At 42.8% G+C, this 27339-nt stretch overlaps 1 protein-coding gene across 6 annotated transcripts in view; it reads right to left on the bottom strand.

The window, feature by feature from the left end:
* Positions 1 to 5631: 5631 nt before the first annotated feature.
* Positions 5632 to 27339, bottom strand: part of qkia (QKI, KH domain containing, RNA binding a) — a 75978-nt gene continuing 54270 nt past the window's right edge. Inside the window, exons 5-8 of one of the 6 annotated variants that reach the window (XM_083998395.1) lie at positions 14793 to 14880; positions 12838 to 13281; positions 10729 to 10803; positions 5632 to 9422 (exon numbers count right to left, since the gene is read on the bottom strand). In XM_083998395.1, coding sequence (XP_083854521.1) covers positions 9406 to 9422; positions 10729 to 10803; positions 12838 to 13281; positions 14793 to 14880 — 624 coding nt within the window. In that variant the 3' untranslated portion in view covers positions 5632 to 9405. Of the gene's footprint in view, positions 10804 to 12837; positions 13282 to 14792; positions 14881 to 27339 lie in introns of all 6 variants that reach the window. The other 5 variants (XM_083998398.1, XM_083998394.1, XM_083998397.1 and 2 more) reach the window with 5 other exon arrangements.

Genomic DNA, 27339 nt, shown 5'->3' with positions numbered 1-27339 from the left:
ACACACACACACACACACACACACACACACACACACACACACTCTCTCTCTCTCTCTCTCTCTCTCTCTCTCTCTCTCTCTCACAATCAGATGCCAACACACAAAATCCAGCTGCTCGACTGTGTCACTCGGCACAGGTGCCCAAAGAACTATAGAGTTTCATTCATCAATGTGAGCTTGAAACCTGCAACAACTGTGCACTCTAAAACAACTCACCCCACCCACACCCACACACACACACACACACACACTCACAGAGAGAGAGAGAGAGAGAAACAGCTGCACTCTGATGAATGCCCTATATTCATTCCACAGGAAGCTGGTTCATCTGTCACTACTGATGCAACCCTTCCACACTCCCCCTTCAAAACACGCACATGCTCACACACTAACTGCAGTTCTCTTTCTCCGATTAGACTCCCAGCTGGTCTCTGCGACAAATGCTCCTTTGATGCATCTTCCCGGGGGCCAAAGCCACCATCAGCCCCCTCCTCCCTATTCTCTTCTCCGCTCTTCCCCACTCTCCCTGCTTCCTGCATGACATTAAAGTCACTTCCAGCAGCCCCCACGTGAACCGTTACTCCCCACTGTCCTATTCAGCAGCTCTGTCCTCCAGCTAGAGGATGAGAGAGTAAGAGAGGCGGTGAGAGAGAGAGAGAGAGAGAGAGAGAGAGAGAGAGAGAGGGACTCATCCTTATCGTTTGAGTTTTTTTTTTCCTGCAGAGTTGCCAGTTTTAGCTTTAATGAGACGTCCAGTTCAAAGCCCTTTGTTTATTACCGCATCAGTGTGAATGCAATTGTGAAAAAGATGCAACTACACACCCACACTGCTCCACTTTCACAGTGAGACAACAGCTGGCTAATCTCGCCTCCTCACAGGTCATAAGTCATCAAGAAGCCCATAGGAGTTGTACAAGGCACACTGGTGTAAATGAGAGGAACCTGCAGCACTGACTCATCAGTTTAACAAGGAAGGAGGTGATAATTACCCACTGAAGTGGCAGGTTGCTCTTACTTTTATGGGATCCAGAGAAATCCATTTTCTGTTGCCTGTCCCGGTACATTCAACATGCACCCAACTCCCCCCAGTGAGCTGCCATGGTGTGTTTGATAATCAAGGTAAATGTCTGGGAGGATGAGCAGCAGCCTCCAGCAAATAACTCACACTGACATTACTAAATGAGAGAGGAAAAACAGAAAGATGCTGTTTGTTTTCATGAATTTAATTTTCTACCTGTGCTTGCCATGAGCTAAAAGGAGCATAGAAACACCACTTTGCATCCAGTTGGCATGTGTGCACCGTCAAAATTTGGAACAGAAACCAAATCGAAGTGTAGTAGGTATACATACGTTCAGTCTGTTAATGAGATTATGCTTCTGTTTCTAGCCTAAGAATAACAAAGATGAAGATTTTTACGTGAGAACACTACAGTAGCTGTAGCATTTCCAATTGTCAGATGATGCTGTCTCAGTTAACAGGTTACGGTTTGATTACAAACCGTGTTTTTCCTCTTATTGGTTGGTCTCCCATACACGTGATTTACTTCCCTTAATAAGGGGTAAATGTGTAATAAGGAAATATTGAACTGGCTTCCTTAAACTGAGCTGTGCATTTATTCAACATGACAAACACAAAAAAGTGACTATTAAGCATCGCTATTCTACCAAATGAGGACATTTTTCATTGGCTACGCAGGAATAAAACTCTGTCCAGACACAGTCGTGTGCTATAAAACTCCAATAACATAAAGAGATTTATGTGAGGTGTGTGGTAAAAAGTACACCAGTCAGATATAGCGGATGTATTTAATCATAATTAACAACTGAGGCCTCAGAGACCCAAAACACACAGTAACACGTTATTTTCAGTCATTTCCAAAGTCTGCGGAGCAATTGATATGAAATATGGAAAAGTCACAAAATGTTAAGGCAGTAAAACAACCCTATGTACGGGTTGTTGTTGTTTTTTGAGAAACTAAAGGGGGCAAGAGGGTCAAACCTAAAATGGAGAAGATCAGCTCTTCTTTGCTGCTGGAGACATGAAACATAGATTTTGATTGACATACACTTGACTTACCCATTGAGTCATTGTACTGTTGTTGTCTGTTCACCTAGAACTGAGCATGTAAACACTGCATGTGGCTCATTGATTGCGACGTGCAGCTTTTAGAGAGTGGTTGACCTCTGTGATGAGTTCACTGTGTGCAGCAGCGACACGCCGACACATCACTGTCTGTCATTGGCCTTTTTTTTTTAAATAAATGTCTCTAAATAGCAAGTGTTCAGTTTGCAGTCGAGGTGTCAAGCCTTCACCCTGATGCCACATGACTTCATGTTGTCTGTCATGTATGATCCCTGGAAGAGGATTTATGAGCCAGTTGTTCCTTGGCCCAGATGGTAAAAATAAGTCTAAACTCTAACTTCAGCAGAATGAAATACCTTCAGTAGAGATGGTATTTAACAATGTGATTCTCTCTTAAGGTCAACATTTTCAACATGTTAGCAACTTCACACTAAAACCCACAGAGGGCTCCGATCTCCCTTTGAGGGCTCAGGCGACAGCTATTCTGCCAGTGTTGAACTCTTAACATTTTATTTTTCTGCAAATGCGGCGCACCTACCTTGTAAAGTCCAAAAAGTCACAGCAAATCCATAGAAATGATGTCACCGATAAAGAAGCAGAGCGGAGAAGCAAAAGGACCAGTCCAGGTAGAGCAGTCAGAGGGAAGCTTGTAAATATGGTTCTTTATTGCACACATGACATTTGTTTTCCTTTTTTTTTTTTTTTTTTTGGTGTGAGCAACAAAAACTGGCATTACATGTTTTTCAACCTATTAAAAATTCTCAGTCTAATCTTCTATAAAAACAAGGAAACACAAAACAAAACAAAAGCTACTTCACATAAAAACTTACAACTCCACGAAAAAAAGAAAAAAATATCTCACAGATTTTAGTGCACCACTATATTGATGAGGAACTTACAGTATATATCATACTAGTATAATTTTAGGAAAAAATGTATTATACTTTTTAATGCATATTCATCACAGTCAAAAAACCAAAACCAAAAAAAAAGAAAAAACACAAAAATCCAGTGGGGCTAAATTTTCCTCTTTCTGTATTTTGGTAGCATTTGCCCTTTGACCACCTGAGTGCTACATCGCTGAGACCAATACTGATTGGTTATCCTGCCGTTTAACTCATTGGAGGAATGTTTGTTAAACAGAACAGAAGAAAAATAAAAAGATTGACAGGTGAAAAGGCAAGTTAGTATTTAAATACACTGAATGCCCTGCGACAGATTTGGAAATGCACTGAGAACTGAGGCCAGAGGTGGCAGCAGTATGCAAACAGCCACTTACTGCATACTGTGGTCCAATCACAGGGGAAAAAAAGAGATAAGTTCTCAGTGGATCAAATCAAAAACAGGACCCATTAAGCCGAGGTTTAATGGAGGGAAACGCCCACGACCAAATTCCCCACTTTGGTCATCCTTTCCCAAATTTATGTTTCAAAGTGTATGTACATTGTGCTGGGAGCGAGAGAGAGAAAAAAAGCGTGGGCATTTAGTTTTTTTTGTGCTCAACAAAAAAAGCTTTTGGTGAGATAAAGGGAGACAGGGAATTGGCACTTGAATGATAAAGTACAAAAATATGTAATTTTCCAATTTCAGGAAAAAAGGCACTTTTCAACTCACAGAAGTGAAGTTTTAGGCAGTGTTTGTAACAATTTGTGCTCTGAAAAAAAATACCTATAATGTCTCTCTTCTTTTTTTTATCAGCTCAGTTTTCGAGGCGAGCCATTAAAAAACGTCTCTGACATACAAAAGGCAAGGCCGCTAATGGACGGATTTATGCTCAAGTTGCTCAAATTACAGCACAGAGAAGCCAATCAACAATGAAAGGCCAGTCCTACAAATAATAAAAATTAAAAAGGCGTGTGGCTGTCAACACTGAATCCACAAAGGAGGAAAAAACACAATGGAAAAATGTAAAAAGTAAAAAAAGAATTTGGGCTGGTTGCCAGTAATCCAATCTCTGTCTCTACTTGCTGGTGTACAAGCAGGTGTTATAGGCGAAAAACACCCATTTTCAGATCAAAGACAAAAATGTTAATTTCAGAGTGGAGAGAAGTGTTAAGTTTGATGTTAGACACTTTTAATCCTTGTTCTGTGCTCGCTGAGACATGAAGGGAATCACAACAGTTAAGGCCACGTTGTTTTTTGTTGTTGTGCAGATTTAAAAAGGAAGAAGGGAAAAAAAAAATCTGGAGGCATCACTCAGTGGGTTAAAGTAATAATCAGGATTAATGAAGTTAATCTTTTGCTCGTGTGTCAGTGTCAATACCTTGAATTAGCGGGAGGAGGAAGAAAAGCTGAATAGAGAGAAGAGAGCTGAATGAACCCAGGGATGAGTGCACTGACACAGTAGGAGAATGAACAACACACACTGGCAGTGTTTCAGACAAAAATGAAAAATAAAGACCCCCCTCCCCACACCCACCCAAAAAAATCATAAATACTAGCTAGCTGAAAGCCGTATCAGCATTTTACACTGAAAGGAATAGTAAGGTTGTTTTGATCCCAAAGTACTTCATATTGGCTTGGTGGTACTGGTGTGTGTCTAAGCATTATGGATGCTCCCAAATGGCCCAGTATTAGCAGTTATATCAATAAGCTGAATGGGGAGAAGTGTTCACCAAACAGACAACAGCTGGTGATAACTGTAATGCTGCTATCCAGGCATAACAAGCCATTGAAGCAATGGAAAAAAAAAAAAAAAAAAGTGGGGAAAGCTTTAGACGATCACACTTTAACTGTCATCTGTAAATTTGCCCCGGGTATCTGTGGTAAATAACTCACTACGTTCTATAATGTGTGGTGATGAGATGTTCCGCTCCACATATTCACAGTAAAATTAAGCCTTTTGAGATGACTAATATGCAGTATTTTTGCACAGATTATGTAGTCCTGCACTAACTAATGGTTACACAATGAGTTTTATCTTCAGGGATTAGGTTTTGTTGACTCTCTATGACAGTAACGTTCGCTCGTGTACAGGCAAATCACCCTTTTAATGGGAGCGGTGCTTTAGATCAAGAGGGGGCAGCTGACCCAGAAGTTAACCAGTGACCTGGAGTAACGTGCAGCTTTATACCCTCTCCACCCTCCACCTCCCCTTCCCCTTTGCTTTGCCGACATGGCGACACTTCCTGCCGTCTCATGAGGTCAGTGACACAGAAGGACAGGACAACTAACAGGAGAGTTGTCTCTAACAGAGACGACGAGACACAGCAGCGGTGTTGAAACTGAGCGGGGGGAGGGCAAGTATGAAGAGTGTCAGCAGATTTCTCCAGCACAGAGGTGAGAGTGCGTGAGCGAATCAACTCGTGCAGTTTCCAGTTAGGTTGTGTGTGTGTGTGTGTGTGTAGTGTAGGTGTAGGTGTGTGGAGTGCTTGTCTGTAGAGCATACTGTATGTGCACAAGTGAACAACAGTGTGTATGTGTTTATGTGGTGTGCGTGTCATCAGTCAGTGTAAGTGGTGGCCAGACACCAGTTTTAATTGTGTTAGTCCGTGAACCAGACCAAGGTAATACATTCATGAAACTGGTTAAAAACACAAGACAAAATATCAGCAAGTTAGTAAAATTCTTACTAAGAATGTTTTATTAAAATAAATGCCAAGAGGTTAATAAGAAAAATAACAGCATACACCATGAAAACTAAATGCAAGCATGTAAAAATACTTATGACAAGAAAACTAATAAAGTAGCTAATGAGTTAAACAAGCTGGGAATTGGCAAGAAAACAAAACAAAATATAACAGGAAAAAGGCAACACTCCCCACAAGAGACAGTTTTCAAGATGTAAAAGAGAAGGGGGAGGAAGAGAGCCGTTTAGGAGGGGGGAAAAGCAGTAGTGGGTTTCATAAAAAAAAAAAATTATAGAAGAAAAAAAAGAAAGCACTCAGAAACATGATTAATATACATATAAAATGAGATTAGAAAAATACATTATAAACCTGTAACAATGGCTGTTAATTACATTATCATACATGTAGTAGGCAGGCCAGAGAGAATACGGTAGGTATAGAGTTAACCTTTCACCTGATGGACTTATCCAGCCTTTCACAATGACACAGCAAGTTGTAACATTGCAGAGGGAGATTTCTTAATACTGTCAAATGCTGAATAGCCATCTCTTGCTCCACTTTAATATTGCATTTCAATTTAAAATAATAACACTGAAAAAGAAAAATTCATTGACCTTTCGGTGTAACAGCATGATGAAAGAGCTATGAATAGAAAAAACAAACTGCCAAGGGTAATATTGGGATCTAACAATTCTTCAATTTAATATTAAGGGTTTATTTCACCTTCCAGTGATAAGCTGTCAGTTGTTTCAATAACTGGAAACTATTTGGCTATGAAATAGACTTGATTATTTCATTAGCCACTATTTCGTTTGTCCATTATGAATCTCATGATTGTATTGATAGTTTGTTGGTAAAATGACATCGAGAGACACTGACATGGACAGGGTGCTATCAGTTTGCAGCTGTTGAAACAAACAGGCCGAATGCCAACAGGGACGAGTCCCTACTGTCGTCTCCATTCCCTTGAATGTCATGTATTTTCCTCAGCTCACGATAAAAACATGTTCTGGCAGACTACTGCATTGCTATTGGCAGTTCAATTTGTTCTAATAAGGTAGTCACAGTCACCAAAAAAAAAAAAAAAAATCAAGACAATATTTCATATGATCATTAAAATCTAAATAAAAAGAGAACAAAACCTGCTCATACAGCAGAGTAAAGGGCCATCAAGTAAAGGAAAAAATAATTTCAGGAAGACAAAACCATGGCACATATTTTAGCTGGTCAAAACGACTGCTATTCTTTTTGCATAGAATAACTTCGGTAACACCACGATATGGTGGGAGCTACCCTGCTCAACTATTCAGAGCGTGTAACACTAGCCATTCCTCTCTGCGCCACTTGGTGGGTGCTGGATATTATTGAACACAACTGGAATACTTGGAAAACAGAAACCACTGTTGATAAGGCACTTTGATTTGATCCTTTTAAAACTGTCTGGGTGTTCTGTCTCGCTCTGATCCTCGCTAGCTTTTCCACGGGTTTAGGACTGTTTTGGTCTTCGTCTTCCTTTCCAATCATATCCAAGGTAACAGCACTTTTTCCTCAGCTACTCGGTTTTTCTGTTTTCTCCATATACTGTTTTAAACTTTTTTTTTTATTTCTTTTTTTTCAGATTTTGTAACTGCAAGTAAAGTATCAAAAGCTAAAATTGCCAAAAATAGAATTTTTCAATTTTTTTCTCTTCTCCAGCACCCTGTAAAATTATCTATTTTTTGTTCTCTTCTGTATTTGTATATGCAATGACAGATATCTACATTTTTATATATTTATATATATTTATATATATATATAAGACGTATGTATAAAGCAATTTGAACAGGCAGGCATGGCTTTCACATCCTATTTTTTCTTGAGAGAGTTCAACAAAAGATTGTGGGGCTCAGGAGCTAGACTACGATCACAGGAGGTGTGACACATTGTGGATGCGCTTTTCGGATGGTTTGGCATGTGTTGGAAAAAAAGAAATGTTTCATCACTGAAATAATTAAAACTCTAAATTGCAGGAGGGCTCAAATTATTTCCCAGCCAATGAACAACATTCAACTGGGGTTGAAAATGAGAAATACACTTCAACAACGAAAGAATTGGCCAAATGTTTGAGATATTAAAAAAAATATAAAAATAAAAATAGAAATAAACAATGGCAATGTGGCCGATGAAACAACTCAACATGGAAGCTGGGTATCGTGAAAATAGCTTTTGTGTACCAAGCCTCTAAGCGCCCACCCCTCTCGCAATGTACTGTAACTGAGTAGCATGATGACTTAGTGTTAATTGCCTGCGTTCACCTCCTCAGAAAAAAATAGAGCATTAATGGGTCAAAATTCATCTATGTGAGCAGCTGACTGTTCCAGCTGAAGGCAGGCACCACAAATTCACACCCCAAACTCTAAAATCACAAAGAGAGCCCTCTGTGAGACAGATGCATAATTGCAGATATAATAATTAATCGGAAAACCCTTTGGCTAAATATGCACACTTAATACTTTTTTTTGTCTTTTTGATCACAGCTCAGCTAACTCATTGAGATATTTTTTCTAAATACATCAGGCACTGTAAAATGAATGTAGTGTGGATGGGGGCGTAGCAATGGGCAGTAGCTAATAAGCACTGCTCCAATGTCCCCGAAGCCTCAGCACACCCTACTTTCATTGTAGTATTAATTAAAAAAAAAAGAAACACACACACACAAACCCGTCAGCCCAATTTTGACCTTCCCATCTTGCCCTTCATCATTTTTCAAGCTTCTGTAGCCTGCTTCAAACATCAGATTGCGCTTTGTTTTCCAGATATAACCACCTGCCTCAGATTGGCTGGTCAATTTAAGCAAAGCTAATTAGTCAAATATGAACAACAGAGAAACCAAAATCAAGTGGAGAAATGACTCAAAAGTAAAGCAAAAATAAAAAACAAAAAGACAGAAGAAAAACATATAAATCATAAAAAGCTCCTTTTGCAATCATTTTAGCCATGCTTTAAAAAAAAAAAAAACAGACAGAAAGCTGTTTGGAGGGGCACACCCAGAATGTGTCAGCTCATAATTACATTTTAGAGCTCAACAACTGCACTACATGTGAAAAATGACAGAAATTAAACAAGTTAATGTGAGTGTGTTTTCTCTTTCCTTCTGTTTCTTTTTCTCTCCCAATAGATGGGTGGTGTAACAGGGTGGGTGGGGGTGGAGGGGGAGGGGGCAGGTAAGTATACTTTTCTTTTGGAAGGGTGAGGTGGGGGGTGCACACATTTCAGGGGGATTATGTCATTACTGTGAAACCAAATGGTTTGCGTCAAATAGGAGTTTGATGTTTGAGTCGTACTGTGAGGTCACCAAATCAGAGCAATTAAAGGAGAGTGGGTGGGTAGGGTGGGGGTGGGGTCTTTATTGCTATATAATTCAGTGCAGATTTATATGAGTAATACCACAAACACATCCACCCAGTATATGATTCATGAAGAAAAAGAAAGAGAAAGAATGGGAATTGAACTCAATGAACAGAGGGAAAAAATGAATATTACACAACTTTGTTGGGTTTCGTTGTGTTTCTGTGAAGATTCTGCGTTGGTTTCTATCTTTTTTTTTTTTTTTTTTGTCAGAATGTGTTAGGGTAACTGTACGGGCAGGCGCCTCTCTCTCTCTCACTTGCGTCCGAGAGGCTAGCAAAAGGCAATTACCAGTTAACTGATCAGCAGGCAGGCTTGGGGCGGCTCGTCATTGGGTGAAGAGTTCAGAGGTCAGAAGGTCATGTGTTAGTTGCCGGTGGCGGCTAGGTGGTTAGAAACAAAAACAAAACAAACAGAAAAAAAAGATAGAAAGGATATTAGTGTCAGCAAGAAGAGACTGGAATGACATCATTTTAACAATAAAATGAATGCAATCTCTCATGTTGCCCCTGCTCCTAACTCCCCTGCCAAAATGAGATGAACCCAGCTAATCTCATCATAATCATGACGTTGTCACATCATGATCCCACCTACTAAGCCCCCACCCTGAAAAATGTTGCTTGGCGGTTTTAATTTAAGCGCACATTGCCCCCAAAACCAAAAACTAAACAAAGAAAGCTAAACAAAAAAAGCTAACAACTAAAAAAAACAGAAGCAAAGAGAGGTCGAACAGACAAACAAAGTAACAAAAAAACAAGAATCTAGTGTTTTAGTGTCTTATAAGTTGGAGTGCAAGTTACAAACAGTGTGATTAGTTGTAAGGAGGACTTAGAATAACTGATGTTATGTGAGGAATAACTGTGACTAGGGTTAAATGTGCAATGAATAGATGAATCGATGTTTTCCGATTCTTTCTCTTTATTTAGCAGTATATTTTTATATAATATAAATATACACAAGAACCATAAATACATTTGATATAAAATGCTCAAATATAAAATGACAGTACCTCACGTACAACTGAAATATTAAAAATGTATTTTAGCTTTATTTCAATATATTTGCAATACACTGGAGAGAATGCAAGCTACCTCAGCTTATGTCTGTGCGTGTCTGTCTTCCATAGAAAAATAAAATCAAAAATAAATTTAAATTTCAAGGTGAAATGGTGCCTGGTAGCAGCGTGGCTACTTGTCTTCTGTCTACTAGGTCTCTCAGATACAGTATAGAAATGCTTCTCCTTTTCCTGTGCTCCTTATGAGCTAAGGAGATAAATCATGTATGGGAACAAGCCTGCCCCATTTTAGGCTCTAATCTCACATCAGAGGAATGTCATTATACACCTTCAACACTGCCTGCAAAGTACTACCTGTCCTGGCTTCACAGCTGCATGAACCAAAAGCTGTTAAGATCACTTTTGCCTGAGCTTTTGACACAGTCAACATATATTGTATATGTTAAGTACTAAATGTAAACAAAATGTGCAGACCACAATCAACCATTTAGCTGGTGTGTGGATGTATGGGGTAGGAAAGGTGGTGGGGGGGGAAAGGAAAGCAAAACAAAAAAATAAAAAATACGATACGGACAATATACATATTCCCAACTAAGGCATCGAGGCATAATAGGCATAATAATCATTGAAATGCATCAGTCAATAGCAGAGTGTAGCTAAGAGACTAAACTGACCTCTGTCAGCGGTCACAATCCTTTGGTAAGGATGGACCCGCGTGTCATGCCGTCTCACTTTAGTAGCCATTGCACCTAGATTGTAACAGGTCCACAAGGTTAGAAACCGTTCACTTTGAGGAGGGGAAAAAACAGTCATCTTTTACAGTAACAACATTCACATTTTTAACCATTATCATTATAATGCTTGGATAATACAACAATACACAGAATAGCAACATAATACAGTTTATAGTACATATACACACCACACATATCTTTTTTTCTTTTTATGTGTAGAAAAATGCAATAGAAAATAATTATACACCTTTCTGGAGTTTTTCTTAGTATTTAAAAATGCATAACTTAAGTAATAAAATTCCACAGTGCTCAGAGTTATATAGAGGACTCTTTGAAAAGGGGGCAGGCAGAGGGTACAGGCTCCTGGGCTGTCTGGAAAAATTATATTCGGCTTCCTGTGGGATCCAGACAGGGATTGAGAGAAATTTGTCTCTTTATTTTGAAAGGTGGGGAAATCCAATACAGCTCTGATGGTAATTGAATAGTGCCAGATACCACCTGCCTCTCCCTCTCCCTTTCATTTTCTCTTTCCTTCTTTCACCATTTCTCTGCAGGTCAATCTGTTCAATGGCGGCAGAGACTGTCATTTACCTCCTATATTTGTCACTACTGATTTCTTCCTGCTCTCGCGCCCGGCACTGCCTCGGATAAATGACACAGGCAAACTATCCGTCGTGTGTCATGTATGTTCAAGTATTACAAAAATGTGGTACGCACAGAAATTAAGGGGGGGAAAAAGATTAAGCTGTCTCAGGGCGAAACGGAGATAGGCTATGTGGAATAAGTAAAAATAATTCAACCAAGATTTTCTTCTTGCATCAAATTAAGAGCAAGTTTTGGCTGATGACTGTGCTGCCACCTACACTTCTTTGAAGCGGCAGATGGCCTGACTTTTCCTAATTCTCAGAGAAGCCAATTGCGGCTAGTAGACACAGTAGCACAGGCGGTCGACGAGCCAAGTGCACGAGTATTTGTGTGAGTATGAGAGTGAGTGTGTTCCACAGGGCCCCTGTGTTGCTGAAGGCACCGATCGATAGTGTGAGTAAATAAAATGCACTAAGCTGGTGTAACCCTGCAAGTTAAAGAGAGAAAAGCCAGTCAGCTGCCCCTGTCTGTTCTACACATGACTCCCAGAGGCGCTTCAAATCCACAGGTCAGCTAAAAATCACACTTATGTCCGCCGCTGCTAGATGATGTCGCGGACGACGTTAGAGGAGTACTTAGTCAAATTAAAGTGGGAAAGCAACTGCCAAAGGCTTCTTCGCTTTTATTTGCTGCAGCATCCTTATAAAATAGGGCGTCCGTATCAGGCTCTTCTATCCATACATGTTCAGTTGTCTCTTTGGTAGCAGAAGTGTTAAGCTTAAAGCACCATTGACAATGAATATAACATATAGACCCTGATGGTGAACTGTACTCCTGACAAAGACGCCAAGAGCAGCGTCAGGTACTGGCACAGACCTCGAGTTCAGGAGGGGTGAAGCTAAGACAATGGGGAGAGGGGAACGAGAAGAAAAAAGGGAAGACTGGAGGAATTTAATGAACATCCCCAGTGGGAGTGAGAGGGGGACTATCTACAGGCATCAAGGCCTGCCTGCAGAAAACAGCGCAGAGAAATGATTTCAAAAGCTGCAGAAATCCGAGGGGATCTGCCGCCAGACTGAATATGCCTCCAGGCCAGTGCATGAAAGGGTTAGAGAGCAGGCTGCGTGTATGTGAGCGTGTTTCTGTCAGCGTGCCTCATTTCACACTGAGCCAAGTCCTCCTATATAAACCTAGCAAAAAAGAGGCAATGTCAACCTGAGAGCATAACTGTTTGGCGAGAGCGTAACTAAAAACAGTGAAGTAACCTCGGTCTAAATTACGTAGAGAACTTTCCAAGAGCCTAACCCTCACAAGGTGAGATTTGTCCCCCTTTGCCTTTATAATATAGCGTCCATATGAGCCACATAACTGCAGCTGGTCATCCCTTTAACCAAAGAGCTTCACCAGCACATCCACCCTGTGAGTTTGTTTGTTTTGATCCTCAGGTGGACACGACATATTTACCTTTCAACAAGTCCTGACTGTGGCTCATGGCAGCCGCGTCCAGCACCCCAGCTCCGGGGTAAAACAAGCTGGCCTCGTGTCCAGAATGGCTAAAGTGGGCCGCTGTACCTGTTGCACCCATGCTTCCCCAGGCTCTCTTACCTAGAACCCCACTGTGCTCGATGGGGTACTCCAACAGGGAGGTGGGTGCCAGGGCGTAAGGGTAGTCGTAAGGGGTGGTGTAGATAAGCCCGCCATCCGGTGTGGGAGGCACCAGGGTGGGGGTGCCATTGGGCAACATGGCAGCCATCTGAGTGGGCCGGATGAGGTTCATGATGGGGGCCCCGGCTGGTGTTGGGGGTCTGTGGAGTGCCTGTGGAGGCAACACCTGACCCGTGGGGGCTGCTATGAGGCGGGGGCCCTGTGCGGCTGCTGCCGCCGCTGCAAGAGAGAACGCAAGGGTGGCTGCCATAAGCAAGAGAGCAAAGGACAGGAGTAGAAAGACAGAAAGAAAGAGAGAAAGAAAGAGGACAAGAGATAAAGTGTTGTGTGGTCGATCAAAATCACAGATGATCAGTGAAGGGTGAGAATACATAGGAGGAAAAGAAAAGGGGATCAGGAAGTGGCAGGAGAGAGGGGAGGAGGGGGACAAAAGGGAAAATTAGTCCATGCAATGATCATGGTGGTGAACCACAAAAGCCACAATTTGTTGCGGAAAAAAAAAAAGTCAACATAGCAAAACAAAAATAAAAATAAAACCCCTCACACCAACACGAGAAGCACAAAATGCTGCTGTCATCCCAATGCATCCAAAGCATTACCAATCACCATGGCAGCTACACATTCATCTAGTGGAAATGGCATAGGCAAGGTACAAAACACACACATCAACGGAAATGGAGCAGTTGACTACATCAGGAGGGGGGTAAGGGGACACACAAAGGAGCAGGTTTCACAAAAGACTGGTAAGACTTTTGTATTTGACACGTCGGTCGCTGTGGGAGCATATTACACTCAGGTTTACAGTGATTCAAAGGACTGTTGATCCTCTGTACAGTCAGTGGTCCATTTAGATTGGATGGTGTACAAATGAACACACAGAGAAACCGTGCTTCTGCATTAGCATGTGCCTGGTGCTACGCCACACAAGCTTCCCCCAAAGGCAGGTCAATTAAATCAAACGCTACGGTAACTATGGTTAGGTGGTGGGCTTGTTCATCATCACGGCTACCAATTCAGCCGACGTTAAATAAGGAATATTAAAAAAGGTGAAATTAATCACTTAACAGTTTCATTTCACAATTCTGATGAGTTTCTGATCATGTAGAAATTAAATTTGGAATAATAATTAACCACATAACCAAGAGTTCAGAGTAACTGCACAAGATCTGGATTTATTCGGTCCATATCCAGATGCAGTTATGCATTTACAAATAACACTTTGTGATTAAGGAGCAAATGCTGTAGATGTGTGAAACAGTGACTAACATGCAGAGTTGAGCAGGTGGAGTGTAGCAATGTGCTGGCGGTTTAGAGTCCGCAAAGAGCAAGTGATACAGAGCGATTGCATCTGGATTGCAAGGGGGTGGGAATGAGGATGGGGATGGGGGGTGGATGAGGAGGAGAGAAGTACGGAGAAGAACGAAATGGAAGTTGTCCTACTCATGGAGGGGTAGGTAAACATGAATTGTTTGGAGAGCTTCAGAGAGAGAGAGAGAGGTCTGCTAGTGGTCAGAGATAATACAATGGTATGTACACAGGAGGTCTGACTACACATTAATTTGATGAAGGTAAACAGAATTAGTTAATGAGAAATACAGAAATAAATGATTGTTTTTTACTGATATAACTAAGTATGTTTGATCAATGTATGGTCTGTGCAGATTAAAGATTAGTTTTGTATGGTGCAAAACAGATGGACTACGTTACGTGTGGAAATACTGTATGTGTGTGAGCGCTCACTAGATTTCACTTACGTGTTTTGATGTTGTTGTCTCTGTACGTCCCATTGAGAATCGCCAGCTCCATCAGCTGCATCTTCTTCAAATTGTCTTCTCCTTCCGCCTGTTAAGAAACAAAGACATTTTTAACATCCATCCACTATAACTCACCCCACATAAATCCCACACAGGCCGAGAGAGAGGCCCCTCTCCGGGCCAGCTGAAACGGTCCACATGACAACCGCTACATGACCGTGTTGCTAAAAAGCTACAGTGGAGCAGCTAAATCATTCGGACTTGTCGTCTGCTCTCTACGACCACCGGTTGGGTTGGGGTCTGCATGGGAAGCAGGAGATAGAGATAAGCTAAAGTGCTGTTGTCATGGCAGAGTGCCTTGTTGTTACTAAAATGCTGACAGAAACATTAAGTGTGGGAATGCATATTCATAATCCATATCAGAATGATAATTACTGTAATTTTCTTTGCTCCCTTGTGCGCAATCAAATGCGCAATAACCGCCCTGGCTAATGTCAGTCCTGTCAATTAATGTTTGGATAAATAAATACAAAAGCAGCAGCCACTGTCATTATCGCCAAATTAGGGGACTGAAATTATTCACGGAAAGCAATTAAGATAGCACCCCTCCTCCCACTCACACCCATCTATTCCCCCCTTCCTTTCTGCGCCCCTCCAAACTCCATTTCCTCTGAAGCTACCGAACACTCAATAACCATGACAACAAAAAAGCCCCTGTGATTTTCCAGGTTGTACATCATAATTTAAGAAGGGCCTTATGTGAATTACTCTCCAAACTGAAGGGTGCAAAGACAGGCGTGTGAAACCTCGCTGACCTCAGATTTACCTTATTGATTTCATGCTTTTTGTGACAAAAAAGAAAAGGAAAAAAAAGTACAGCTGTGGTGCTTGTTCATTCGCCACTTCAACTCACGAACACAAAGGCTTATGCACGCGCTCCGAATCTGTGTGTAAATGCATCACCTACACACGCAGTAATGTGGCGGTGGTAATAAAGGAGGAGGGCAGATACTGAACCTCCCCCTTTTCTCTATTCTATCTCTGAGCGAGAGTCTGGACTAATTCACAGTTCAACCACAAGTCTGCCGCTCCATTCAGAGGACGATAAGGAAAAGAAAGATGTGGAAGGGGTGAGAGAGAAAGAAAGGGAGAAAAAAAGAGTGAGGGCTCAGAGTTAAGCCCTCCCCTGAGACTCCTCTTCAACACAGCCACAGAAGAGAGGAAGAAAAGGAGCTAGGTTAAGCAAGAGAAAAAGTGACAGAGGCTGGTCTCCCTTGACTAAATATAAGGCACTGGCCTCAGAGCAGTCACAGTTTTCAGCTGGGTGTGTGTGTGCCTGAGAAATGTTTAGTGTACCACAAGAGCTGCCAATTAACGAAGCGAGGAAATTCTCTCTCTCTCCTTCACTACCTCCACAGTTCTCTGTCTCTCTTTTCTTTTATTGGCGAAGTCTTAAAGGACAACAATACGCCAACATTTTTTCAAAGCTGCATTTTTTTCCACCTTGTAAAGATGGACAAAAGACTGGTGGTGCAAAATCTCGTGATGCAACATCATGATTCATTTTTTTTCTTCTTCTCATCAAAATTTGACAGGATGCTCAGAGGGGTGAAGAAATTCACAATTACACTGAGGCCCATCATCAAAATAGATTTCTGGTTCATTCTGTGATTTCACAACTGTGGATCTAGTAGCTATTTGATATGAAAACAAACCCTGTTGATACAATTATCCTAATTAAGACATTAAATAGTTAGTAAAACTCTCACACACATTGCTCCTAAATTGTCACCAAAGCCTCATTTTGTTCTCTTTCCATTGGCCTTGGCGGTGAACAGAGCCACTTGATATCCAGTGTCAACAATGATAACCATACTAGGCTAATTGAACATGGTCTAGGTCAATGGCTAACATGGGCAAGTAAACCTCCCACAATAGAGTCAAAATCACTACTAATTAGATGCTGCAACCTCCCTGTAAACACTTGTACACATGAATGAACAAGCGCTTACATAGCTGCCTATCACACCTAAAAGTGTGCAAAGTAAACAGCACTGAATGCAATTTGTCATCGTTACCTTTGCTTCTTTTTTATTTTTCCTCTTCAGTAACTTACACCACAAATTTAATCAAACCATGACCTCTACAACCTTGTAAAATACAAAAAAGTAAAAACAAGAACAACAAAAAAACATATCAAAAACAAACAATAACCCCCGAGAGTCTGCAAAAATATACTAATGACTGCTATGAATCAAAGCAGCTGTTTTTCCTTCCTTCTTTGTGTATGTGTGCATCTCCCTACAAACTGTGTCAGTGGTTCTTTGGAAGTAGGCCAAGCTGACTTGTTAGACAAAGTTGAGGGAAGGAATGGGGAAAAGGCTAGGCATTAAGGCAATATAACCTGATACAAATCATCAGGGTGTGGGAGGCGGAGGGAGGGGTGCTTGTTATGCTTTCACATTAACACTTTTATAGTGACAACAAAAGCATTTGTTTTTGCCTTTTATTTTCACAGTTTGAGGAGCCATATAAACACACCATGTATTCTGCAAAAACCCAACCTGTCAGCAGCTTTCCCTAAAACACCAGCCTGCTGTCTGCCAACCATCATTTACACCATTCCTTAGGGTTTCCTTTAAAATCAAGAGCAGGTAGTCCTTGTGAGCAAGGTGCAAACTGCAGAGCCACACATTCTTGGTGTCTTTGTTTCTATTATTATATTATATTTGGCAGCAAGAATAACCTTTAAAATTCAGAGGGAGAAAAAAAGAGCACATTTTGGGGCCATTGGAGATTGGCTGGTCCCTCAGAAGATACAAGGTACTTGGCAGCTGGCTGCAGCTCAGGACAAATATCCTGTATGCTGGAATATGAATGTTAGGGCTTTGCATGCGTTTGTGTGTGTTGTATGATGATGGATCTGCAGGGTTGTGTGGGTTAAATGGGCACCGGGGAAGAGGGTGGCACCATCCATCCAACTCTGCCTAGGTGGCACACTGCCTGTTGAGAGGAGAGAGGCACAAAATAGAGGGCAGCGAGAGGGGAAGAGCGCAGATGCTGCTGCTAGGACGAGGTGTGCGCTGCTGTCTGTGAAATGTGTGTACCCCCAGTGGAGTGCTGCTGATATAGCTCCATCTTCTCACTAACACAGTTTGTTAGCTAAAGCCCCCAAACCCCGACAGATCATTTCTGATTTACATCTGAAACAAGCTCATTTTCCCCCCATCAAAATACAAATTCCCTACCGCAACACTTCAATGTTTTTGTCTGGTTTTTTTTGTTCTCTGTAGTGCTCTGAGGAAGTTTGAGGAAGTGTCAGCACTCTGGTTTGACCTACACAGCAAATAAGATGGCAGATCCGAAGTGGCTCTGTGAGATCAGGAGAAACCAAAAGATATAACTGGTGACTAGGGTAAATAATGGCGTCAAAATCGTCTTTATGACACAAATATTCCCGTTAATTTATACTGGGCAGGTAGAACCCCCTGCAATGACTTTGACATAACATTTAAGGTCACACAGCACCGACTATAGACCAAAGTTGGGGTCTTGCAACGGTTTGCTGTATTAGTATTCTCATCATGACAGAGACTAGCTCTAAGTATCTACATTTAAGCACTCAAATGCAGATGTTTTCGATCAGTTGAATGAATGCCAATTTGACGGCTTGATTACTAAGATGACTTTGTGTTTGTTTCCTGAGTAACTGAAACAGAATACAGCGAGGAGCTAACACTCAAAATTGGACTGTTAGCTCCTCGCTGTATTCTGTTTGTGGTACTTTTAATAACTCGGAGCCCAACGCAATAATTTCCCGTGCCATCGTCCTGTAATTACAACTTGTGTCTTGACAGGCCGCTGTTGCTGCAGCTTAGTAAAAAGTTCCATATTCTCGCTTTATAAACTGCGTAGCCCTGGGTGTGCTGGGCCAGCTTCCTACCACAGGAGCACAGCTTAGATGAATGTTTGATGAACAGCACCAGAGAGAGCAGTTAACACTTTAATGTTGCCTTGCTCAAGGTGTCGCCACAATTAACAGACTCCTCAGTCAGCATGCACCACCCATAACAATTCGCTCAGATACAGCGATTACCAGGACCGTGTGTGCGTGAGTGTTGCCTGTGTGTGTGTGTGTGTGTGTGTGTGTGTGTGTGTGTGCCTGCAATGATCTGGCTGCTGGAATTCCCAGGAGAGATATAACTGCTGGATTACAGAGTGAGAGAGGGATGAGGAGAGGAAGTTTTTCTTTATCATCCCTAACATGCACACACGCATGTGCGAAACAAACACACACACCCACACACTCCTGTCCATCAGCGAAAAAGCCACTCAATAAAGCTGCTCTATCCACAAGAATCAGATTCAATCAATGAGGCCTATTTGTGAAATCAGCAGAGCGGTAAAAGCTATCAGGGAGGAGCAAGACAGAAGGATGAGGAAAGGAGGGAAAAGGAGGAGGAGGGTGGAGAAGGGAGACGCGGTGAGCCAAAGTAGGTGAGCCGTGTCCCACTGCCTACCTGACAACCCTGCGATGAGGTCACTAGATGCATGCTAAATCACTGTCATGCTTCACTCTTTTGTGCCTCTCGCCTGATCAAAGCCTGTGCCCATATGTTGATGAATACAAACTGCAGCTAATGCCAATTGTTACAGACAATAGAGCTTATGCTCGGTGCTACGTATGCACCGCGTGTTAGTGTGTGTGTGTGGATGACAATAAGCAACAGATGAGTAGCTGTCTGAGAGTGTTTACAGAGCTGCACCCTCACTCTCCCCCTGACGCCCCGATTCTGGGCCTTTTCCTATCCATCTCACCCACAGATAAACACAACAGGCGCCTGGATTAGGTTGGATGAATTTGCTCATGTCTATGGCTGCAACTGAGGGGGCGTCTTTGCTCATATCTGGCAAGAGTCACTGTCTATGCAGCTCAGGAACAGCTGAACGCTCAGCTCGGAGAGAGAAGAAATGATGAACAGTTGAGAGAGAGTGAGGGAATGAAAGAGAGGTGAAACAAAAGAGTACCAGGAGGAAGAAGAAACACACGCCGCACAGAGCATGTACAAGAGAAAGAAGCGTGAATGATTGAGTTGGTGGAGAGATGGAGAGATATTCAGGAAGAAGAAAGGGATCGGGCTGGAGAATATGAGACAAGAAAAGACAGACAGCGTAGTGAAAACCAATTTGTCTGTTCCCTAGTGGGCTGACACTGGCTAAGGCCTGCTTTCCTTCCCTGGCCTCACTGTCAGTCATCACAAACTGGTGTATGCACACATACACAAACACATACACATACACATACACATACACATACACATACACATACACATACACACCCATCTTAGGCCTTAGCCGGGCCAGGGTCAGGCTCTCTCCAAACTACTCCAATTACCTCAGCAGTAAACACAGCCTGCCCCGGCTGCCTCCTGGGATACAGGGAGAGGCAGAATGTGTAGAACTGAGAATGAGAGGGGAGGGGGAGAAAACATTCACCGGAGTGGAGAGGAGAGGAGAGGAGGAGGTGGTGGTGTTGGGAGCCTTGGGGAGGGAGGAGTAGATGACTTGATGTAGAGGGGTGGAACTGGTAGTGGCGGCAGCTGGTTTTTCTCCCGTTCCCCTCCCTCTCTCCACTCCCTTTTGGTTCCCTCCCAAACTCTAACATCTGGAGGAAAATGATTACTCTCGCCACGCTGCCAAGACGACTTATCAACAATTCCACACTCTCCAGAAGCGGAGAGTTAGAGAAGAGGAAGGAATGAGTGCTTGTAGCGAGCTTCAAAACATCTCCACACTAAATAAATAAATGACAAGAAAGTTTAATCAATTCAAGTCAACTAAAGCAAACTTGGAAGCTGGATTGGGCTAAGAAACGAAAACAGATGCAATGCACAGCAAATCTGATTCTCATGTTCCCATAGACAACATAATAAATCAAATAAATGCTCCGGCAAAAATAAAAAAAACACATAACTAAATGCCACATGCGCAAACAGCAGTTGTTTTTCACGCAATGTAAGAATCAACAAAGTACTGTAACAAAAGTGAAATACAACATAACAACAATGTATTATACTTAAATCCATATCATACATATATAAAAATACTTTAAATCCTTTTCACTTTGCAAAGACAAGATCATCTATCAATCAACTACAGGAAAAACTACACAGCTACACTACACCACCAAGTATAACCTTTTCTGTCTCATGAAGAGAACCGTTAAAGATGGTGCTCGGAGTAAGTGCTGCATGTCCTTTCCCAAATTCACTGCAGCACTTTCAAAGGCAATTTTCTTCCCTCTGCCTTGCTCCACAGCTTTTGTGAACATATCTGCCAAGAGAATCAGGACTCAACTGTATTTTCCTTTTCCCCACAGACTAACAACGCAATCTCCTGCAACCTCTCGTCTCTCACTGTCTCCTACCTTCACAACATTCCCGTAAAGCCTCTTTATTTCTCCTTTACTCATTTGCTTCCTTCCTCACTCCCAGACAGCTCTGTTAGCAGTGTGTGCCATTAGTCATGCTAAACCACCAACACACTAGCTCATTAGCATAGAAGCGAACCTGACTCCAGTCAGATTATTACAAACACATCACGGCTGCTCCGCCCCATTACTGTCAATCACGCAGCTTACTGAGGTACAGTTTAAAGTGGCACATTACAAAGTCAGGAACTAACTCTTCTGTTAATACTCCACTGTCTGAATCATAACAAAGCTCATAAGTGCCAAGGCCTCAGAGTAACAGAGCTGCCTCTGTTCTTTCTGTCTGATGTAGCAGTGGTAGTAGGTGCTCAGGGTGTTTCAATGTGTCCCAGAGAAGCATTCATTTAATTGGTAGAGCCTCGTTTACTTGCACAGCTTCCCTGAGATTATCCATAAAAATGCAATGTAAATATGGGTGGCGGACCGAGTCTGGCCCCCTGGATCTATGAGGATCATAACAACCTTTTATTGTGCTGGACAACAGAGAAGTGGGCAGCCTTGGTGCTCTGGGCTAACCCCATCAATATCAACTGACACACAAATACACAGACTCCGTGTCACCGACAAGAGAAAAGGGGAGGAGAAAGAGAGAGAGAGAGAAGAGAGAAAATATGTTTTTCTACCAGCTCGCTGCGCTCTCTACAACTGGAAAAAAAACAAAAAAAAAACAGTTTTTCTCTCCCATCAAAAGCATTTCCAGTAGTACAGGGGAAAAGCTGTGCGGAAATTCTGAGTGATCTTGTTTATCCTCAGAAACTGGGCTGGTATTCCATGTAACATAACAGCATTAAGAGAGGATTAAACTTCATATAAATAACCTAGAAAAATATATACAGATTTAACAACATGATTTAGATATATTATTAAAGCTTGTTGGCCTGCACCGGCTTTGACAAACAGATGATGTTACAGGGCTAAGAGCAAAGGGAGGAGGGGGGATCATGCAGTCCTACCACGTCTACAGCCCAACAAACAGCTGTCAGGTCTTTCCTGTCCCCTTTCTCTCATCATCATCTGCTCCTTAACAACCAATAAACGATAACCTACCGCTAAATCGCTTTCACGTGCTACCCTAGCCCATGTTGCTGATTTGCACCCTCAGTCTCTACCTTATTCTCCCACTGCTATTCCATTTCCCCTTCCACTTTCCCTCTCCTCCTTTCTCTTTATCCCTCATTCCACCAGGCTGCCAGGCGGTGTATTGTTCTGTCGCTGCGATCCTTTAATGCCATCCAATCGAGCAGGGAATATCTTGAAGGGATTTGGCCAGAGATGATTTGGGAGCTTTAAATGCTGCTAGGGGATTTGCATCAGATTCAGAGATCCTGACTCAGAGCTGATCACCGACTGGAGTCTCCTCCTAAAACAGAGATCCAAGCACCTCCTGAAAGACATGGGATTCAAACCTGCAACCTCTTGGATGGATCTACCTAGATATGTGAAGTCGGCCAAATAAAGTTGTTTTTTGTAATGACCTATTTAGGCACACCTTCCTCTGCCACTTCATCTGGCTCCGTTTAATTCATAGAGTCAGTGTCAACATGCTAGGCTGATTATGGGAAAAGATCTGGGAATCCAATTCAAACTGAATATTATGCTGCGAAAATCTGGGCCCATGTTACTGAAGGCAGAACTTTCACTGTGATAACACATAGAGGACAGACTGGCTTAAAGAGGCATCCTAGCTGCTGTAAAGCTGCTTCAATGCTTTGTTGAAATGTATATTCTTATCTTTAACGCTATGTTATTGTTACAGATGTTGTGTGCCTTCAGAGCTTATTGCACAGAAAGAAAAAAAAAGTTGTGCCGCAATGAACACAACCCAAGTTCCACCATGGGAAAACCAGTCAGCACAATAAGACGGCAAGTGGAGTATTACAAACATCGCCACTAACAAACAAAAAAAAAACAGTGAAAGAGAAAAGAAGAGGACTTTGAGCGCAATGAAAGTGAAGTCAGTGGAGACATCGCGGAGGAGACAAAGAAAGCCATCAGTTCAGAGTTGGCTGGTGGGACTGAGAGAATGGAGTTTGAAATGACTTGAACGATGGCTGGCAAAGCACGCCATCACAGACTGTAGGAGCTGAATTTGACGGGCGGCCTTTGGGCTCTCTAAACGCTGAGCTCTACACAATCCTATTTTCCTGCCTGAACACTGGGACACACAGTCGCTGGAGAGGCTGAGATGAAAGCAATGTGTGTGTGTGTGTGAGCGCGCCGTATATGTGTGTGTGTGTGTGTGTGTGTCCCACTACACAGATGTTGATGCTTGGCCCTGGTAAGGCCCCGGGGGAAGTTCAGAAACTACTGCGGGTGGACAATGTATAAAGTTGTGTGTGTGTGTGACGGAGACAATGAGACAGAGTGGCAGAGGGACAATGTGCATAAGTCTTGATCAGCACTGAGCCTTTGGAGTTACAGGGTCCTAACCGCAGCAACCCACACATAAAAACATCCACATACACACACACACACACGTGCACACTTCTGCATTTCCTTGCTTCTCTGTAAGGGGATTAAGTGGACCTTCAAAGAGAGGCAGAGAGATTGGTCAGGGGCCTGCAGGGTCCCTCCCCTCGTCACTGGAGGACCAGGGCAGATTAAAACTGCCCGGGTTTCTCAGCCTGACTTGTTACCGCCCCCTCCTCCTTGTGTTCTGCATTAGGACACTTGAAAAAAAGCCCTGGAGGAGCCAAGCACAACCAGGTGGATTAGAAAGGAGGTTATTTTACAGTGTGAGGGACCTGCGTGGCTGGGGACTGAAGTGCATGTGTATGTGCATGAACTGAAATTAAAAGGACAGCATGAGCGGGCGAGGCAATTCTGTAAGTGGTGCAGAGGGCCTGTGTACATAGAATGCACCTTCGCTGGGGATCTGAGCGGACTTAAAAAAAAATCAAATGAATGAGACAGGAGAAGAAACAGGATTAATTCCCCTTAGGGGGGAGAAATGAAAGAGATGGATTAGCAACAGGATGATGTTTCAAGGAGAAATAAGGGATGGAAGAACTCAGGAGAGACCATAAGAGAGAAAGTGCTAATTGCGGCGTGATGAGGCTGAGCTCAGGACCATGGAGGAAGTTTCCAGACCTGCAGACACAGACTCATTGCAGACAATAAGTGACTTAGCACCAGGACTCTTCACTTGAGCATCCTGACATTTAGCCTGGTTCAACAAGTCTGTTTAAGTTATTACTTGTTGATAAATCAGTGTTCATTGTTCTTATGGACAGAATTTCTAGGCGCAGCCAGAGGGGGCGGAGGGAGTCCGGTTTGAGGACCACGGGATTTCATCTCTGCTTTTTACAGATCATGTCCTCCTGTTGGCTCCTTTAAGCCAGGACCTTCAGCATGTACTGAGGCAGTTTGTGTCCAAGGGTAAAACAGCTGGGATGACCATCAGCACCTCAATGTCCAAGGCCATGGTTCTCGACTGGAAAAAGGTGTCTTTCACCCTTCAGGTCGGAGGAGAGCTCCTGCCTCCTGTCTTGGGGTCTTGTTTATGAGAGAAGGAAGGATGGAGCGTGAGATTGAGTGGCAGCAGTAATGCGGTTGAGGTACCAGTCTGTTGTGGTAAAGAAGGAGCTGAGCCGAAAGGGAAGCTCTCGATTTACCAGTCAATCTACGTTCCTACTCTCACCTACGGTCATGAACTTTGGGTCATGACGGAAACAACAAGATCTCAGATACAAGTGGCTGAAATAGGTTTTACTCCGCAGGGTGGTGGAGCGCTCCCTTAGAGATGGAGTGAGGAGCTGTGTCACCTGGGAGAGCCGCTACTCCCCCACATGAGCCAGCTGAGGTGGCTTGGGCATCTGTATCGGATGCCTCCTCCCTGGGGAGGTGCCTTGGGATCCCCCCTGGAAGAGCTGGAGGAAGTGTCCAGGGAGAAGGAAGTCTGGGCCTCTCTGCTTAGACTGCTGCCCCTACGACCTGGCCCCGGATGAAGCGGAGGAAGATAGATGGATGGATAATCAATGCTACGAATTAGACGGCTTAAGAATATACCCGTCTCTGCATTACATGTAATTTACTCTGATCCTACAGTAGCATCTGTAGATTGCACCTCACAGTGCGAAGCCACGATACTGTGCTGCTCTCCTTCTTCCCCAATTGTCCACGCCAGCGAGCTGATGAATGACAGAGGGATAAAACAAGCGAGAGAAGGTGGGGAAGGAGATGAAACATGCCATTCAGCACAAATGTTATTGCAATCTGAATCTTTTCCCCGCCTTGGAGTTTTCACCATTTTCCGAGGCTGGCTCCGTGAGCAGACTCCTGATGATGCGGGGAACAGAGGAGAGTGCAGAATTCAAAGTCACACTGCCGCTTTCTTCGCTCTTATGGTATTTCTGAAACACCAACCCCCACGACAACTAATGAGCTTACTATAGGTCCGTCCCTGGGTAGACGCAGATACACGAGAAATTCTATCTAAATTAAACTCAAACACTCCTGTGATTACAAGGCCACTGCATTAAACTGTTCCTTTGTTGGGATGCTTTCAACTGTTGACTGTTATCTGATTATAATTATTATCATAATGAATGCAGCTTTATCTGATCACACCTGCTGTGCCTCTATAGTTGTTTTTCAGCTACGTAGCTATAGGAGACAGGTTGGGCCAAGTCTCTCCAGGCTGAAACTGGCTGAGGAAGTCTGCATGTGTTTCAGCGCTAGGGGCCAGGAAATTAAAGAGAAGGAGGACAAGACCAAGGGAAGGATGCCAGGCTTAGGCAGGTTTTTCCCGACAGGGGTGCTGTTTCTTTAAGGTCAGTACCACCTGTCTGCCTGCCAGGAGAGCCATGGAGCTGAGTATGAGGAGGGACGGGCAGATGGAGATGTGGCGAGGAGGGACCCTCAAGCCAAAACCATACCAAGTCCCCCCGCTGGGTTTAGGCCGACAGGAGGGACACATGGACAGAAGCTCAGTAGTTACCGTATGCTGTAAAGTAATAATAATAAAAAAGAATTACAGTAGAGAATTGCATGCAACTGAAGAATCATTCGAATTACCGATGTTTTTTTGTGGCCACACAATCTCTGAAAAAAACTTCTTTTCTTTAAATACTTATATAATGTGACACTGTTAGGATTCGTGGCTTAGAGAAGAGACAGACCTCTCTCTAGTCTGTTCTGTGGTGTGTGTGCAACCTGTGTGTTAACTTGATGTGGTCGTCTTCAAGCCACTGCCGGTACAGTAATAGGAGAGACGCAGAGAGAGAAAGAGAACAGCAGACAGCAAAAGAAGTGGCGAACACACAACAAAGTAAGGAAAGCTAAAGGACGAACTGAGGGTGGGGGAAGATGGGTAGAGAGAAAACAAGGGGACAAACGAGTAAACAGGGGAATAAATGTACACCTTTACAATGGATGAATGTTTTATGCGACCTAAGAGTGAGACAAGGAAAATTAAAATTTAAGATGTCTTCCTGATGTACACTGAGGGAGACAACTCGTGTAGAGAGAGGTAACTGAACAGAATGTGTGGCAGACAAAGAGGAAAGAAAAAGTAAACAAACAGTGAAATACATCATCAACCCTGGTTGGGAGTATGGTGGGTTCCCTTCCTGCACATTTCTGAGATGATAAATACAAAAATACTCTCTTCCCTTTTCTCCTCCTCTTGGAAAGCCACGAGGCCCAGGTAAAAATAGCTTTTCCATTCTCTGCCAATAATTGTGGGCTTTTCATTTATGGTTCTTCCACGTGATGTAACTGGTTGTGTTTGTTGCCATTTATTTTCAAAGCATCCTGCATTGGTGAAGTGGGATACAATACAGGGCCATGCATGATGAGCCTGCATTCATGTGTTTGAGGTTAATGCCAACATTTAACCCAACGGAGCTGGGGCATTTTATTGTTCTTTTGGTGTCTGGTGTGCAGTTGAACGGGACCTCTGCTTGCTTGTTATTTATGTCACCGACGAGTAAATAATAATAATAAAAAAAAGGGCTATTAACAGGGGATGTACGTCAGCGTGCATGCTTGAGTAAATACTGTTTCATCTGATGTGACCAATCATGGTCACTTCACACACACTAACCATTGAAATGA

The sequence above is a fragment of the Trachurus trachurus genome, assembly GCF_905171665.1.
Source record: "Trachurus trachurus genome assembly, chromosome: 22".
NCBI classification, from domain to species: Eukaryota; Metazoa; Chordata; class Actinopteri; order Carangiformes; family Carangidae; genus Trachurus; species Trachurus trachurus.
This window is presented reverse-complemented; position numbering and strand designations above follow the sequence as displayed.